General features: G+C 33.8%; 1 protein-coding gene across 5 annotated transcripts in view; it reads left to right on the top strand.

The window, feature by feature from the left end:
* ERBB4 (erb-b2 receptor tyrosine kinase 4) overlaps window positions 1–15,233 on the top strand; it is a 1,220,557-nt gene that overhangs the window by 948,362 nt on the left and 256,962 nt on the right. For all 5 annotated transcript variants that reach the window (XM_035306587.3, XM_035306586.3, XM_008999419.5 and 2 more), the window contains 3 exons: window positions 3,696–3,828; window positions 8,213–8,335; window positions 13,895–13,993. In XM_035306587.3, the coding sequence (XP_035162478.1) occupies window positions 3,696–3,828; window positions 8,213–8,335; window positions 13,895–13,993 (355 nt within the window). The remainder of the gene's footprint in view (window positions 1–3,695; window positions 3,829–8,212; window positions 8,336–13,894; window positions 13,994–15,233) is intronic.

Here is a 15,233-nt window from a genome sequence, read left to right as displayed (position 1 = left end):
CCAAAGCGTCCTCATAGAAGGAGATAAGCATAAACTCTCAAGAAAAAAAATAGATATCTGTCCTACACTTACAAATATCTAGGAATCATAAAAATTGGGAGGAGTAGAAAATGTGAAAACAGTATTAACTTTTCAGATTATCTTGGTTTTATGGTACATAATGTTAACTGTAAGAAACATAATAGTGATAAATGTCTCAGGTGCATCAAACTATAATGTGTAGAATATATGTGCAGAAGTACTTCAGTTGTAAAAGTGGACAGGGAATAACAAAATGAAATCTTAATTGAACAAAAGCAAAGTAAACTTTCAAGAAAAAAGAGAACAAGGCCATTATTACAAAGCTAAACTTTTAGACAATGATTTATTTTTTATGCATTTTTCTTAAATTTAATAAATTTTTATTTCAACAGAAACATAATGGATTATGGAAAATTAGAAAATACAAATTAGTAAAAATAAGAGCACCGTATTCATACTACACAGAGACAACTACTATTTAGTATAGTACATTAGTTTTTATTATTCCAGATCTATGCATCTGAGGATATATCTGTGTATGTGTGTGTGTATATATATATATATATATATATATATATTTTTTTTTTTTTTAGATAGAGCCTCACTGTGTCACCAGACTGGAGTGCAGTGGTGCAATCTAGGCTGACTGTAACTTCCACCTCCCAGGTTCACATGATTCTCCTGCCTCAGCCTCCTGAGTAGCTGAGACTACAGGCGGGTGCTACCAGGCCCAGCTAATTTTTATGCTTTTAGTAAAGATGGGGTTTCACCATGTTGACCAGGACAGTCTCAATCTCCTGGCCTCGTGATCCACTCACCTCGGCCTCCCAAAGTGCTGGTATTCCAGGCATGTGCCACTGTGCCCCGCCGAATATGTTTTTCTCACATTGAAATTCTACTGTTTGGAAACCGAATCTTTTCAGTTTATGGTCCACATCTTTCTGTTGAAGCAAATTATCTTCTCATCTACTATATAATTTATATTGAGATCTCTTAAGTTCTCCCAAAAAGACTCTATAGCTGGTTTGTCCAAACAAGGATCTAATCCAGGATTGCATTTCATATACGGTTGCTATTTCTATTAAGTCTTCTTGGGCTGCATCATCACCTTTTTCATAATATTCACATGATAAAAAAGAATCTGCAAGTTGTCCTATAGAATGTTCCCTCCTCCTGTTTTACTGGTTGCTTGTGGTTAATGATTTATGTTTCAAAAGTAAATTCTGTGGGAATAGGAAGAATTTGGCCTCCTAAAATGTGTTTTTTAAAATTACGTATGATATTTAAGTGCAGAAACTGTAGTTTTTTTATTTCTTCAGGTTGTTTGTACCTGTACCATTCCTGCAGAGTGGTAAGAAAAGAGTAAAGAAATTCAAGTAAACCAAAAATATTGCTGTGAGAAAAAAAACTTTTTTTTCTGAGGCGGAGTTTTGCTCTTGTTACCCAGGCTGGAGTGCAATGGCGCGATCTCGGCTCATCGCAACCTCCGCCTCCTGGGTTCAGGCAGTTCTCCTGTCTCAGCCTCCTGAAAATTTTGGAAGTAAATTCTAACTGGAAAAATAGAAATTACCGTCTTGAGTTTTTGAATGTCTTATTTTGACTACCATACCACTACTTGCCTGTATAGTAATTATGTGGCACTTGATCTCCATGAAAATAAGATAAAAGAGAAGAGAGGTATTATTTTCTCCTGGAAGTTTGTTCTTAAAAAACAGCAACAAGCAAACAGAGAAACAAAAACTAAATAGAGAATTTTTTTTTTATATACAGTGACATTGATGTTTACATATATTTATGTAAATACACATACCACCTATTATTTTGCAAAATAAATAAGCAGAGAAAGGTTAGTTTGGTTTAAATCTACAATTAACAAAATGTTGGACACAAGTCTCAATTATACATAAATATTTTGCAATAAAAGATTGGACTGAAAAAAATAGAAATACCACCCTTTCAATAACAGTGAGTTTTCAGGGATGTGTTAGGCATGTGAGCTAAAAATAATACCTTGGGTTGAAACATAAAATATTTCCTGAAATACTTATTTAACTTGAATGCTCAAAAATATGGTCTTACACAAACAAAAACATATCACAATGATGAGTTTGTGTCCATACTATAGTTTAATTTTCTCAGCAGAGATTTTTATGTCTTTAGAAAATCCCATTTAGAAAAATCTAGTTGAATTATAGCAACATATATACTATAGTACTTTGAGCTGTCAGGAAACAACCTTTAGGATGAACTACCTTTTTAGATTTTTCTGCAGTTTTATATGACAATATGGCAGTCATAATCTTTAAAAGACATGATTTCATTTATAGAAGAAGTTACACAGTTTTTTTCACTAGCTTTTTAAAATTTCAAGAGTTTTTTGGATCATCCATCATCATTACTTCTGATCTATCTCTGAGCAAATGTTTATTTAGCAAGGGAAAATAATTTTTAAGAAAACATAGTATAAGTCCTTTAAAAAATATAAATATAAGATATAAAATGCTTTATGTATGAGCACGCCTGAAATTCTTTTTTAGTTTTTTTGTGCATTGTGGCTTCTTAGTCAAGTATTTTTTAGGTGATGTCTGTGTGTTTCACTCAAGATTATTTGGTATGGCATACATGGATATATTTCAGGACTCTGACCACAGAAACCTCAGAGATACTGCTGTACTCTAGAACAAGTTAAAAATCACAACTACTGCTGTTTAAGCAAGGAAAATTTTATCTAAGAATTATCAGTTTCAAATTTATATCCTTGCTAACAATAGATTACCAAACATTTTAAGAATAAAGATTTCCAATCAATCTCTTCTTAATCCCTTTTTGGTACTGTTTCCCACTTTTTATGTAATGCTTCAAGTGCAAACCTCTTTCATGAGTATATGAAAGGCACACTATTGATTCTAATACTCTTGTCATTATTCTGAAAACATGTCTGAACCAATTATTTTTCCTTCTCCTGACCTTTATCCTACCAGAGCTGTCCTTATCAGAGTTTCAGATTCCACTTTCAGCAATAACAACTCTCTTATTGGTATCCTTATACTCCAGAGGTATGGGATTAATAGCCTTCAGACCATTCATTTTTTGCATTAGAACAGTGGTTCCTAACGGAGGGTGATGTTGACCTCTGGCAGTGTGGAGACATTGCCATGACTAGAGGATGGGGGTGCTACTGACATATTGTGGACAGAAGCCAGGAATGCTACTCAATATCCTAAAATGCACAGGACAATTCCCGACAACAAACTAGTATTCAACCCCAAATGTCAATAGTGCCACTGTCGTGAAAGCCTGCTTCAGAGAAAATACTGAAAATAAAATCACATACAGCAACAATACTATTACAATGCATTCTCTGTTTTTTAAATGCACCAATACCAATATTTTGGCATGTGTTTTTCATACTGCTAGAAATTTTTAAGTTGTTTTTTAATCAAATGGCATGTTGTGACTGTTCATCCTCAAAGATCACTTGTACATGCATGGTTTATTATTTATAAAACACACATAGAAAACACTATAGTCTTTACTGTGAGAAAGGTTTTGGTAGAGCAAAACCTGATGCACTTTTATATTTGCATTTCATCTAAATGATGCAATTTGCTTTTTTCTCTTCCTCTGTCTTCTCTCTCTTCATACTTTTTTTTTTCTCTCATTCTGGTTGTCAGAACTCCCCTGATTGCAGCTGGAGTAATTGGTGGGCTCTTCATTCTGGTCATTGTGGGTCTGACATTTGCTGTTTATGTTAGAAGGAAGAGCATCAAAAAGAAAAGAGCCTTGAGAAGATTCTTGGAAACAGAGGTGAGGTATTTATTTCTCCATGTGTTTAGGGATTTTCATTAGGTTTAGAATGTTTAGATGATGTTCAGTTATTTAATCCAAGTAAAATTCTGTTCAGTTTTCTATTGTTATTTTAGTTTATTAAACAAGGCTTGTAAAAAAATTATATCATAAAAATAGTCAAGACTTCAAGAAGGTAGATGGAAGTGGTCAAGAAAATTATTGTATTGGGGAAAGTATCTATTATTTTCTGTGTATGATTGGTGAGATCCCATTAGCAAGCTCTAGATAGAGGATATCTCAATAGAAGCAGAACTAGAAAATATCTGCATCGAAAATATCTCAGTGGCAGATCTAGAAAAATGTTAGAGAGAATCTTTCTCTTTCAAAACAAAACTAAACAGACAAGGAATGCATGTTTTAATTAGGATCATCCAACTGGTAGTCAGAGATCTCATTATACCAGCAGTGAAAGACTAAGCTTATAGGATAAAGCTTAGTGTTGTAATCACATAGACGTTACAACACAATTCATGGGATGCATTTCATATTATGCATGGTGGTTATTGTGAGCATGTAAGTTACTCATAAATGATTATAATGTCTTTTATATTGCTACCCTGAGTTCTCTAGCATGAAAACAGATCGTTTTCATGGTACTGGATTCAGGGAAAAAGCAATTACAGAAGACTATGCATTGCCAGACCCTTCTCAACTTCCATCCTACCTTTCTCCTGATACACACGTTTGTGTCTAAACAATTCAGAGCAATTCTGTTCTGAGACTAATCTTACCCAAGGTTTGTTGTTTTTCTCATTGTCAGTGTGACAATTTAACTTTTCCTTTGGATGCTGACAGTAATGGGATGAATGGGAATATTCATTCATTCATACATTTTGCATAGTGATGAATTAAATTTTAGCTCTTTTTACCCAGAAATCAAATCTAGATAGAAATATCTTGTGAAAGTTTCTGGAAGCTACCTTACAGCTGCATCTAGGAAAACACTTTCTAAGGATTAGAGTTATCTGAAATGGGAATGAACTGTCTCATTAATAGATATGTTAAAGCAAAATAAAGGTAGTAAGTTCCATATATGGGAAAACCAAATAATGATTCCTACTTTAGTTGGAAGCTTATAGAAGAGCAATTTGATTCCTTTTAATCTTGCACATGTGAATGAAAGTTTGGATACAACACATGTGTTTTGTGCTATGCATGTTTGCAATTTAGCTAGGAGGCTGGAGGCAGAGAGAATTCTTCCTCATGGCCAGCTTGAGGCAGTTGGTGACAGAATTCTGAGAAGTGAAGCATTATAAACTAGAATTGGAAAGGACTTGAAAGCTTGGAATAGCAGTATATATTTAGGTGACTGCATAATGGAAGAGAAAATCCTGTAACCACATGCAGGGAAGGATCATTGCTATGAAAAGAGCTGTGTTGCTTTATCTTGGTTTGGTGTTTTAATATAGTGCTTTACAAGAATGTCTTTCAAACTGTCATTTTCTTTTTTTTTTTTTGAGATGGAGTTTCGCTCTTGTTACCCAGGCTGGAATGCAATGGCGCGATCTCAGCTCACCGCAACCTCTGCCTCCTGGGTTCAGGCAATTCTCCTGCCTCAGCCTCCTGAGTAGCTGGGATTACAGGCACGCGCCACCATGCCCAGCTAATTTTTTTGTATTTTTAGTAGAGACGGGATTTCACTATGTTGACCAGGATGGTCTCGATATCTTGACCTCATGAGCCACCCGCCTCGGCCTCCCAAAGTGCTAGGATTACAGGCTTGAGCCACCGCGCCCGGCCGAAAACTGTCATTTTCTTACTAAATAAACACACACTTACTCATTTTATAAGCAGGTTCTATTTTCATAGAAAATTATTATTTGACTAAATTATTTTACATTTGGAGGTTAGATAACTGTAGAATCCCTATCTTTCTCTTAGTAAAAGAAAATACCTATGATTTTCTATCATCTAAATAAAGGGGGAATTTCTAAGAGGGTCAATTTAAATCCTTAAATACTGAAGCTAGAAATCTCCCTCAGAAGTGAACATTTGTTGAATCGATATATTGTTTGCACACACTTAATGTAGGTACACGTTCCTCAAATCATTTTGCTCCAGATTGTCTTTTTTTATGTTACATGGATAAAACTAGAAAACATTTTTTCAACACAAGCTGACTGAAATGCCCTGTAAGCTTGATGTTTTGGTAGGTGATATGATTCAAAAATGTATTAATGAGACATGATCCCATCCCTTCAAAAGTAACAGATATAGTGCTTTCAATATGCCAGGCAACGTTCTAGAATTTTCCACATATGTTATCTCATTTCATCCTTTCTCAAGTTTCTAAGGTAATTATTGCTATACCATTTCATGGATGAGAAATAAAGGTCTAGGAAGGGCAAATTGCTTCCTGTGAGTGGCAGCACTATCGTATAACTCTCCAAGTTTGAACCCTTTAAACCTTCTTTCTACCCTATCACTGCTGGCTCATAAAATGACACTATCCTTTTTTTAAAGGCATAATTTTTAAATTCCTAGAAACATGTGTCTGTAAAATACATTAAATGATACACAAGAAAATTAAGGAAGACTAAAAATCTCAGGTAGAACTGTAAAGTTTTCAAAATATGAAATTATTGCATGATATATGCCAAGGAATGTACACATGTATATTTTAAGTATATCTCCTCCAAAATGCTGAAGCCTCCTCCCAGTATTGTGTGATTTTACATGACTTTTGTATATGATTTTAGAAAATGATCATAAAAGTTATTTATTATACATATAGCGTGTGTATCAAAATCTACCCAGTAATTCCTGTATGGTTGAGTTGCTTTCAAATGAAGGGGACTCAGTTGAGCAATCATTTTGAAATTCAACAAATTACTGACTCTTCCTGAGATTTTCTATGTTATCAAATTTATATTTAGACAGCATAAATTTGAAATGAAATTGAAGAAGATGAGTTGTCAAACTCATTATTGAAGGAGAGCTTGAAGATAACCTAAGTTCATTGGTAATTTTTTTATTACATTCTTCGTAAAATTCTTGCTATAGCTACACTTACCTTGACTCAAGAATCTTCCACTAATTAAGTAGGCCATGATTTTCACAGAAGCATGGTAATTCGTACCCAAGCTGCAAGACCATGGTGCACTTAGCTTTGAAATAGCTATTTTGAAATACTGTTGGGGTTCAAGACAATTTGAGTAGTAGTAGCCTTTGATTATTATGCTGGGAAAAAAGAGACTATTTGTAAAGTTCAGTTCCTTAATTTAACTTTAAAAGTAAAAAGAAACTATTATTTCTCATACTTGTCCTTTTACTCATACATAGATAAAGAGCTAAAAATTTCAACATAGGATACAGGTTTTTTGGTACTGAGAGTCTCTTAGATGTACATTTTTTTTCTCACATATGCCAGTGATTGGCATGCATGCATATACTTTCACCCTTCTCATTCATTCCCCTAACTGAATCACATTGCAATGATGACATCTAAAACTACAGCCTAATTTTACTTCTCTATCCACACCCAGCCTACCCCATGGTTAGGTAGGTATCCCACCCTACTCTCACCCTTCTGACCTGTCCCACTCCCTGTTGTATTCTGCTGTATTTCTTCCTTCTCCTCCTTGCCATGCCCAAGGCGCTTTTCATAGTGGCCATCCAAATGTCAGCCCATGTTTATTATCTCAAGACTTGATTTTAAAGTGTACATTCTTTAGGAAGGCAAAACTATTGAGGCTCACTCCCCAGTTATTGTTTGATTCCTTGCATTTCCTAGCATTCATTTATGATCCAGAATCAAATCATAGAATTTTAGAACTATTGATCTAACATGTCCACTTGTGCCTTGGTACTTAAAATGTGTTCGAGGACCACCATGGTACCTAGGCATCCCTTAGAGTTCTCTGCAAATGCAAAAATTTCAGGCCTACCCCAGACCTGCTGAACAAGGACCTATACTTAACAAGAACTTCAGGTTAATTCAGATGTACATTAAAGTTTTAGCAGCACTGTCCTAGGGTTTGGGCACTGTGCTTTTTTCCCCTCTCCTTTGACATAGTTGTTCTGGCTTCCCAGGTATATTTTAAGCTCTAAGAAGGCAGCATTTCCTTTTTTTAATGCATGAAATTCCCTATCCTAGTATGCCTCATGGTAGGTGCACATTTGTTGTTTGTGTTTGCCCTGGCAAAGAGCAGGAGAAGAGAAAGGACACGGTCTGAAAGAATTGATGAATGTGTCAGTGAATAGTGAGCGGTGCATATTACAAAGGTATTGGTTGTCAAGGAAAACTCTATTTGTGTGTTTTTGCTTTGTGAGAAAGAGAACCAGAGTGAGAGAGAAGGATTGACTATTGCATTGAAAGTATAACCTTCTTTCTGCTTTGCAGTTGGTAGAACCTTTAACTCCCAGTGGCACAGCACCGAATCAAGCACAACTTCGTATTTTGAAAGAAACTGAGCTGAAGAGGGTAAAAGTCCTTGGCTCAGGTGCTTTTGGAACAGTGTATAAAGTAAGTAAAAAACAACACATACCGTTAGTTATTTTAGGTTTTGTTTTAGACATTTAAAAAATAATAGCCAACAGAGTTATTACTTTAGACAAACTAATTTTCTTATTCAGAAAGAAAAACGTTTATAATATTAAGAGGTTGCTGCACAAATGAATTCATTAATTTTTATTGAATGAGCTGGGATGGATACAGTCTTGAGAAAAAAGCAAAAAACACTGATACAAAGTCAACTATAGTTTATTTATCAATGCCTTTCTGAGCTCCTTGTATCATATTCCTTTTGGCAAATTTCTATTCTTAACCAACTAGCAAGCACCAACCCATTTTCCATTACCCCTACACAGTGCTCTATGAACCCCATACATGCCTTGGCAGTATACCATAATCCTGTCTTTTTCCCTTCTGCTTTTTTATCCAATGCTTCCCCATCAGGACCATACTGGCTGCTCTTTATAGAATCCACTCAAATATCCTGATGTCTTAATAAGTTGGAAATAGTTTCTAAATCATCTTTTGCCTGCCTAGTTACATTTACAATTTTGTAAATAATGTCCATAGTTTTGATATATTTGTCATTATAGGCAAACCAAAAATTGTGACATTATATGTGAAATTCAGGTCAGACAAGAGGAAAAGGTAACATCATATGTTTTCAATAACAGCTATTTCTGGAAAGGAAAAGCTCAAATGATAACATTTGTATGTTTATTTATTTCCCTTAATTACAAGACCAATTCAGAGGCGAGGCCCAAGATTAATTGTGGTGAAATTTATTTTAATGGTAAATAACAAGATTAAGAAACTCTTCTTGGCTAATGCTAAATCCTTCTTGTAATATCAATTACTTTGGCATTTAATATATTTCTTTTTCTTTCTTTTTTTCTTTCTGAGACAGAGTCTTGCTCTGTTGCCCAGGCTAAAGTGCAGTAGTGTAATATCTACTTACTGAAACCTCTGTCTCCCAAGTTCAAGCAATTCTCCTGCTTTAGCCTCCCAAGTAGCTGGGATTACAGGTGCACACCACCACACCTGGCTAATTTTGTATTTTTAGTAGATATGGGGTTTTACCATGTTGGCCAGGCTGGCCTTGAACTCCTGACCTCAAATGATCCACCCCTTAGCCTCCCAAAGTGCTAGGATAATAGGCATGTGCCACTGTGCCTCCACAGAATATATTTCTTAAATATATCTGATAAAATTAATTGGGTCTTAGAAACTTTGCATTTCAATATAATCATTTTTTTCTATTTAAAACAATGATTTATTTAACAGAAAATATTAATAATTGGAATATAAATCTTAATTTTTCTCTCTTAGTGCTCTAAAATAATCTAATCTTAAAATAAAACTTGTATTCTAAGGTCTAAATGTAGAAACTTCCTAATCTTTTAGTATACATATTTTATTAAATTAAATTTGGTATTAATTTGACATAAATTTGAGCACCTACTTTGCATAGGCACTGTTCTGTTCTAGGCTGACTTGATGTCTTTTCTAATCTTCAGGTTTGATATATGTTCACAGAAACACAAATATTTCTGTTTCTCAGATTATGCTAGACAAAAACAGAATCAGACTGTATAATTTTATATCCTTAAAGTTTGTGTCTAGTTACTGCAATTTTATCCACATCTTTAATAATTTTAATCTGTATTCATTTCTACAATAAAATGGTATCAACAAATTATGTGGATAATAAATATAGAGTCCTAAATTGCAGTCTTGATTGTTTAAATTGATAAATTGCAAGTAATGTTGTGAATTGGATCAATACTGACAATTATTCTGGACCACTTAGCTGTGCCATAAACCCCCATTCTAATGATTGGCGGCAGCATTTTTCCCCACCTGAATTATCTGGTAAATGCTTTAATTCTCCATATTCACAGATGTCACTGAAGGTTTCTGTGCTAAACCATAGGACAAGTCAGTAGGAAAATATTAGGGCTTCCTTCCTTTAAATGTTGACCTGTTACCAATTCTGCATGCGGCACTGACAAAATTTAAAACAAGTAGACAAATCTGTGTATTAATGAAGAAGAGGAGTCTTCTAGATATAGTATCCCTGATCATCACTGGCCATTAGAGAAATACAAATCAAAACTACATTGAGATATCATCTCACGCCAGTTAGAATGACGATCATTAAAAAATCTGGAGACAGCAGATGCTGGAGAGGATGTGGAGAAATAGGAACACTTTTACACTGCTGGTGGTAGTGTAAATTAGTTCAACCATTGTGGAAGACAGTGTGGCGATTCCTCAAGGACCTAGAAAGAGAAATTCCATTTGACCCAGCAATCTCATTACTGGGTATATATCCAAAGGACTATAAATCGTTCTACTATAAGGACACATGCACACGAATGTTCATTGCAGCACTGTTTACAATAGCAAAGACCTGGAACCAACCCAAATGCCCATTGATGATAGACTAGACTGGGAAAATGTGGCACATGTACACCATGGAATATTATGCAGCAATCAAAAACAAAAAGTTCGTGTCCTTTGTAGGGACATGGATGAATCTGGAGAACATCATTCTCAGCAAACTGACACAAGAACAGAAAATGAAATACCACATGTTCTCACTCATAGGCGGGTGATGAACAATGAGAACACATGGACACAGGGAGGGGAACACTACACACTGGGGTCTGTTGGGGGGAATAGGGGAGGGACAGCGGTGGGGGGAGTTGGGGAGGGATAGCCTGGGGAGAAATGCCAGATGTGGGTGAAGGGGAGGAAGGCAGCAAATCACACTGCCATGTGTGTACCTATGCAAATATCTTGCATGTTCTGCACATGTACCCCAAAACCTAAAATACAATAAATAAATAAATAAATAATAATAAAAAGAGGAATAGGGAGATAAAAAGATAGAGATAAATGGCAAATTTAAATGTATTATAACATGCTTCCATTTTTTAAAAAACTCCATCTTAGATTGTTCCTAGAGTGTAATCACCCCTACATTTTTAAAGATAATGTGGTCTGTAAATTAAATTTTATTTTAAACCTTGGCTACTCTATAACTCGACTAAACACTATTTAATGTCCTCAGCAGAGAAAAATGTTACCCATCTAAGCATTTAATAATAAAGCTTTATTAACTTTTATTAAGAGCATTTATTTGTCTATTGTGCATGAGTGTTTTACCTTTATTGAAATCACTTGTAATAAAAGTTTATTGGAAATTCATAAGTTTTTAAAAATTATCTGCCTGAAGTGTCTATGGTTGACACTAAGTTTTAATGAATGCATCGGTTGTTATGAAGACATACTATCTTAAACTATAAAGAATTATTCTTGACTGTAGAAATGCAAATTGGCTCAAGCAATTACTTAATTATTTTTTCTCCTACTTAGAAATATTCTCTGTTTAAGCACAAAGATTAGAACCAATATCATTGATATCAGATAGTAAAATTTTTAATTGGTTGAGTCCAGCAAATAGTGAAATAAAATAATGAAAATAAATGAATAATTTAAATAAACATTTATTTTAATAAGAGGCATAAAATAATTTACATTGAATTTATATTCTTATTTTATTTATTTATTGATTTATTGATTTTTGAGACAGGGTCTTGCTCTTTAGCCCAGGGTGGAGGGCAGTGGTGTAATCACAGTTCACTGTAGCCTCAACCTCCTGGGCTCAAACCATCCTCCCACCTGAGTAGCTGGGACCACAGGCATGTGCTAGAACACTCAGATCATTTTTTAATTTTTAGGTTTTGGTAGAGTTGGGATCTCTCTATGTTGCACATGCTGGTCGAACTGCTAGGTTCAAGAGACCCTTTTGCCTCGGTCTCCCAAAGTGGTGCAATTACAGGCATGAGCCACCATACCTGGCCTATATTATTTTAAAAGTACACTTTAGGGATACTTTCATATTGATGCTATGTCTTTATAAAATAACCCTCTCTGTGGTTACTTTATTGAATAATGAATGGTAAGTCTGTTTCCCACCCTAGATAACATCAGTGAGAAATGCAGCCTATGAGTATAGGCCTTTTTTTTTCTTTTTTCTATTTCTTCTTTAATTTGTTTTTAGTTGTATGCAAGAAACTTGGCTTTTTATTTTGCATTTGACACATAGATTTTCGAATTCACTCTGCCTAGTAAGAATGCAACCATAAATTCACTTTCTATAAGTTAAAGTCTTCTATTTTCTTTATTATTATTACTGTTTTTTAAAATAATTCTTGTGTTCAAGTCTTCTTATGATGCTGCAACTTTGAGTAACACAGATACATATGCTGTAGGATAAAAGTTCAAAGTGAAAAGTTTTTGAATTTTTTTTTAATTTATGCCTATAACCAGCTGATATTAAGAAAGACAGAAAGTAAAGATGTTCTGTTCAGGAATAACAAACTATTTTCTCCTACTTTCATTTTAATGTTAAAAATTTTATAAGAAATATTTTCTGATGTCAGGGCTAAGGTGCTAAAATTGGGCATTTTTGGTTTCTTGTCCTCATGACCTCATATTTGCATTTTGTGTTCATTTGGGAAAATATATCTTTAAAATGTATTCTTGCATTATCTGTACATCCTTGTATGTCAGATCAAAATCATTGTCCTCATTCAAATGATATAATTCACTTTACCTAGAAATGCTATTACTTAGCTTAACGTTGTATTTCACTCAAACCCTACCAACTTTATTCTTTCCCAAAGAAACCCTACCAACTTTATCCTTTCCTATTCAGATAGTATAATTGTATTTTACTCAAACCCTACCAACTTTACTTTAAAGTTGTGAATTTAAACTCAAACCCTACCAACTTTACTTTAAAGTTGTAAATTGTATTTACTCTCAAACCCTACCAACTTTATTCTTTCCTATTTAGATAGTATAATTGTATTTTGACAGGAAAAGAGAACTAGTAATAGCCTCTACAAATATCTTATACTTCTTCAGAGATAATAAAAACCCTTCATGCTCACACATGTAAACATGCTTTAATAATGTAGACAAATTAATATGTGTTCAATATTACCTAGCAATTGCCTTTGAAAACTAATCTTAAATATTTACTGTTGAAAATTAATTATTAAATCAATCTGAACTTGAAGAACATGAGAATATGCTTTAATTCTTCTTTTTTTCTTGTTGCTGAATAATTAGATAATATTCAACTTGAGAAGATTCTAACATTACTTAGCCCAGTCTTATAAATTACAGATGATACAATTGAACTTCAAAAAGTAGAACAACCATATCAAAAAGTCAATATCATGCAAATAAGATATTCTATGCTATCCTATTTCCATACTTTCTTCACAATTCAAAGTCTTTTTCATGCACACAGAATTTCACAGTAATGTAAACATCTTGAAAGCAGGATATACATACTGTATATCCTATATATGTAATCATATATATGAGAGTCAACAAAGTCGCAGAATAACATGTGACATATAACAGGTGCTAAATAGACATTTGTTGATTTAGCTCATAATATTGAATGGTTTAATATTGAACTTCTAAATTATTTTGTAAGAACTTAATAGGTTGAGATGTCATATTTAATGTGAATTTTTTTCCCCAAAGGGTATTTGGGTACCGGAAGGAGAAACTGTGAAGATTCCTGTGGCTATTAAGATTCTTAATGAGACAACTGGTCCCAAGGCAAATGTGGAGTTCATGGATGTAAGTACAGACACCCAAGCAATCACATTTTTCTCTATTATCAAATAGCCTAGATAATTAAAGCAAAAAATAGCTTAGATAATTAAAGCAAAACAAAACAAAAACTCCACAACTTATAAATTTCTTCTATGAAATGTTATAATCTTATAATTAAGGATATTTCTAAGACCACTTCACATTGTATTATACTTTTTAGATCATCTCTGCTTCACTACTATCTGCCTAGGTAGTTCACTAGAACTTGGCTTTAGAGTTTGAAGATGTTTACAATCCCCAAGGTGAATTATCTTCCATGTTGAATCAGATGTGTAATATTCTTATATTTTCTTGTTAAATATAACCAAATAGCCCTCAAGTGACAGCAATACATAATTTCAACTGAAAAAATATTTAATAAACAAAAATAACCAATTGCATTTAATAATCAAATATGAGTTTATTTCTTACAATTAGTTGCACTGAACAATATTAGAAAGACTATGTGGTAGTGGTAATAAGTCACTAATATTTATAAAGTATTTACTAAGTGCCATGCACTGTTACAAATAATTCACAAATAATAACTTGTTTATTCCTCAAAATATGACAGACAAAGAACCTGGGGTTAACCCAAGTTTACTCCAGAGTCACAAAGTTAGAACATGGCAGGTCTAGCTAGACTTTGAGTTCAGGAAGCCAAGCTTGAGTAAGGATCAGTAAACTTTTTTTTATAGGGCTGGATTGTAGTCAGACTTTTACATGCTATGTGTTCTCTGTGGTAGGGGCTCAACTCTGCTCTTTTTGGTGGGAAAGCTGTCATAGATAATTAAAGCAAAACCAAACAAAGCAAAAACTAATGCAAATGGGTGTGACTGTGTTTCAGTAAAACTTTTTATTTACATAAATAAGCTGCAGGACAGATGTTGCCTAAGGGGATAGCAGGGGCTAAAATTGATACTTAGAAAAAATAACCAAACTGCTTTATTTTATTATCTTTATGATATATTTAGTTGAAAATATCAATCGGGATTAATTTCTACAGCAAGTTAGTCTCTGTTAAATTTAAATTAAGAACTTACCTGAGTCAGGTAATTACCCCTTGACATTTACTTTTTTCAATTCAAATTCGGAAGAAAAGATTCTATGGGTTAAAATACTCCAACTATAGAATAATAACAGACCTCTAAAGAATAAAAAACTACTTTATAAGGTCAATCAGAACTTTAAGATTTCCCATAGCAAAAATTGTGATTTGAACTGT

The sequence above is a fragment of the Callithrix jacchus genome, chromosome 6, assembly GCF_049354715.1.
Source record: "Callithrix jacchus isolate 240 chromosome 6, calJac240_pri, whole genome shotgun sequence".
In the NCBI taxonomy this organism is placed as follows: domain Eukaryota; kingdom Metazoa; phylum Chordata; class Mammalia; order Primates; family Cebidae; genus Callithrix; species Callithrix jacchus.
Note: the sequence above shows the minus strand (reverse complement) of the source record. Positions and strands in the feature narration are given on the sequence as shown.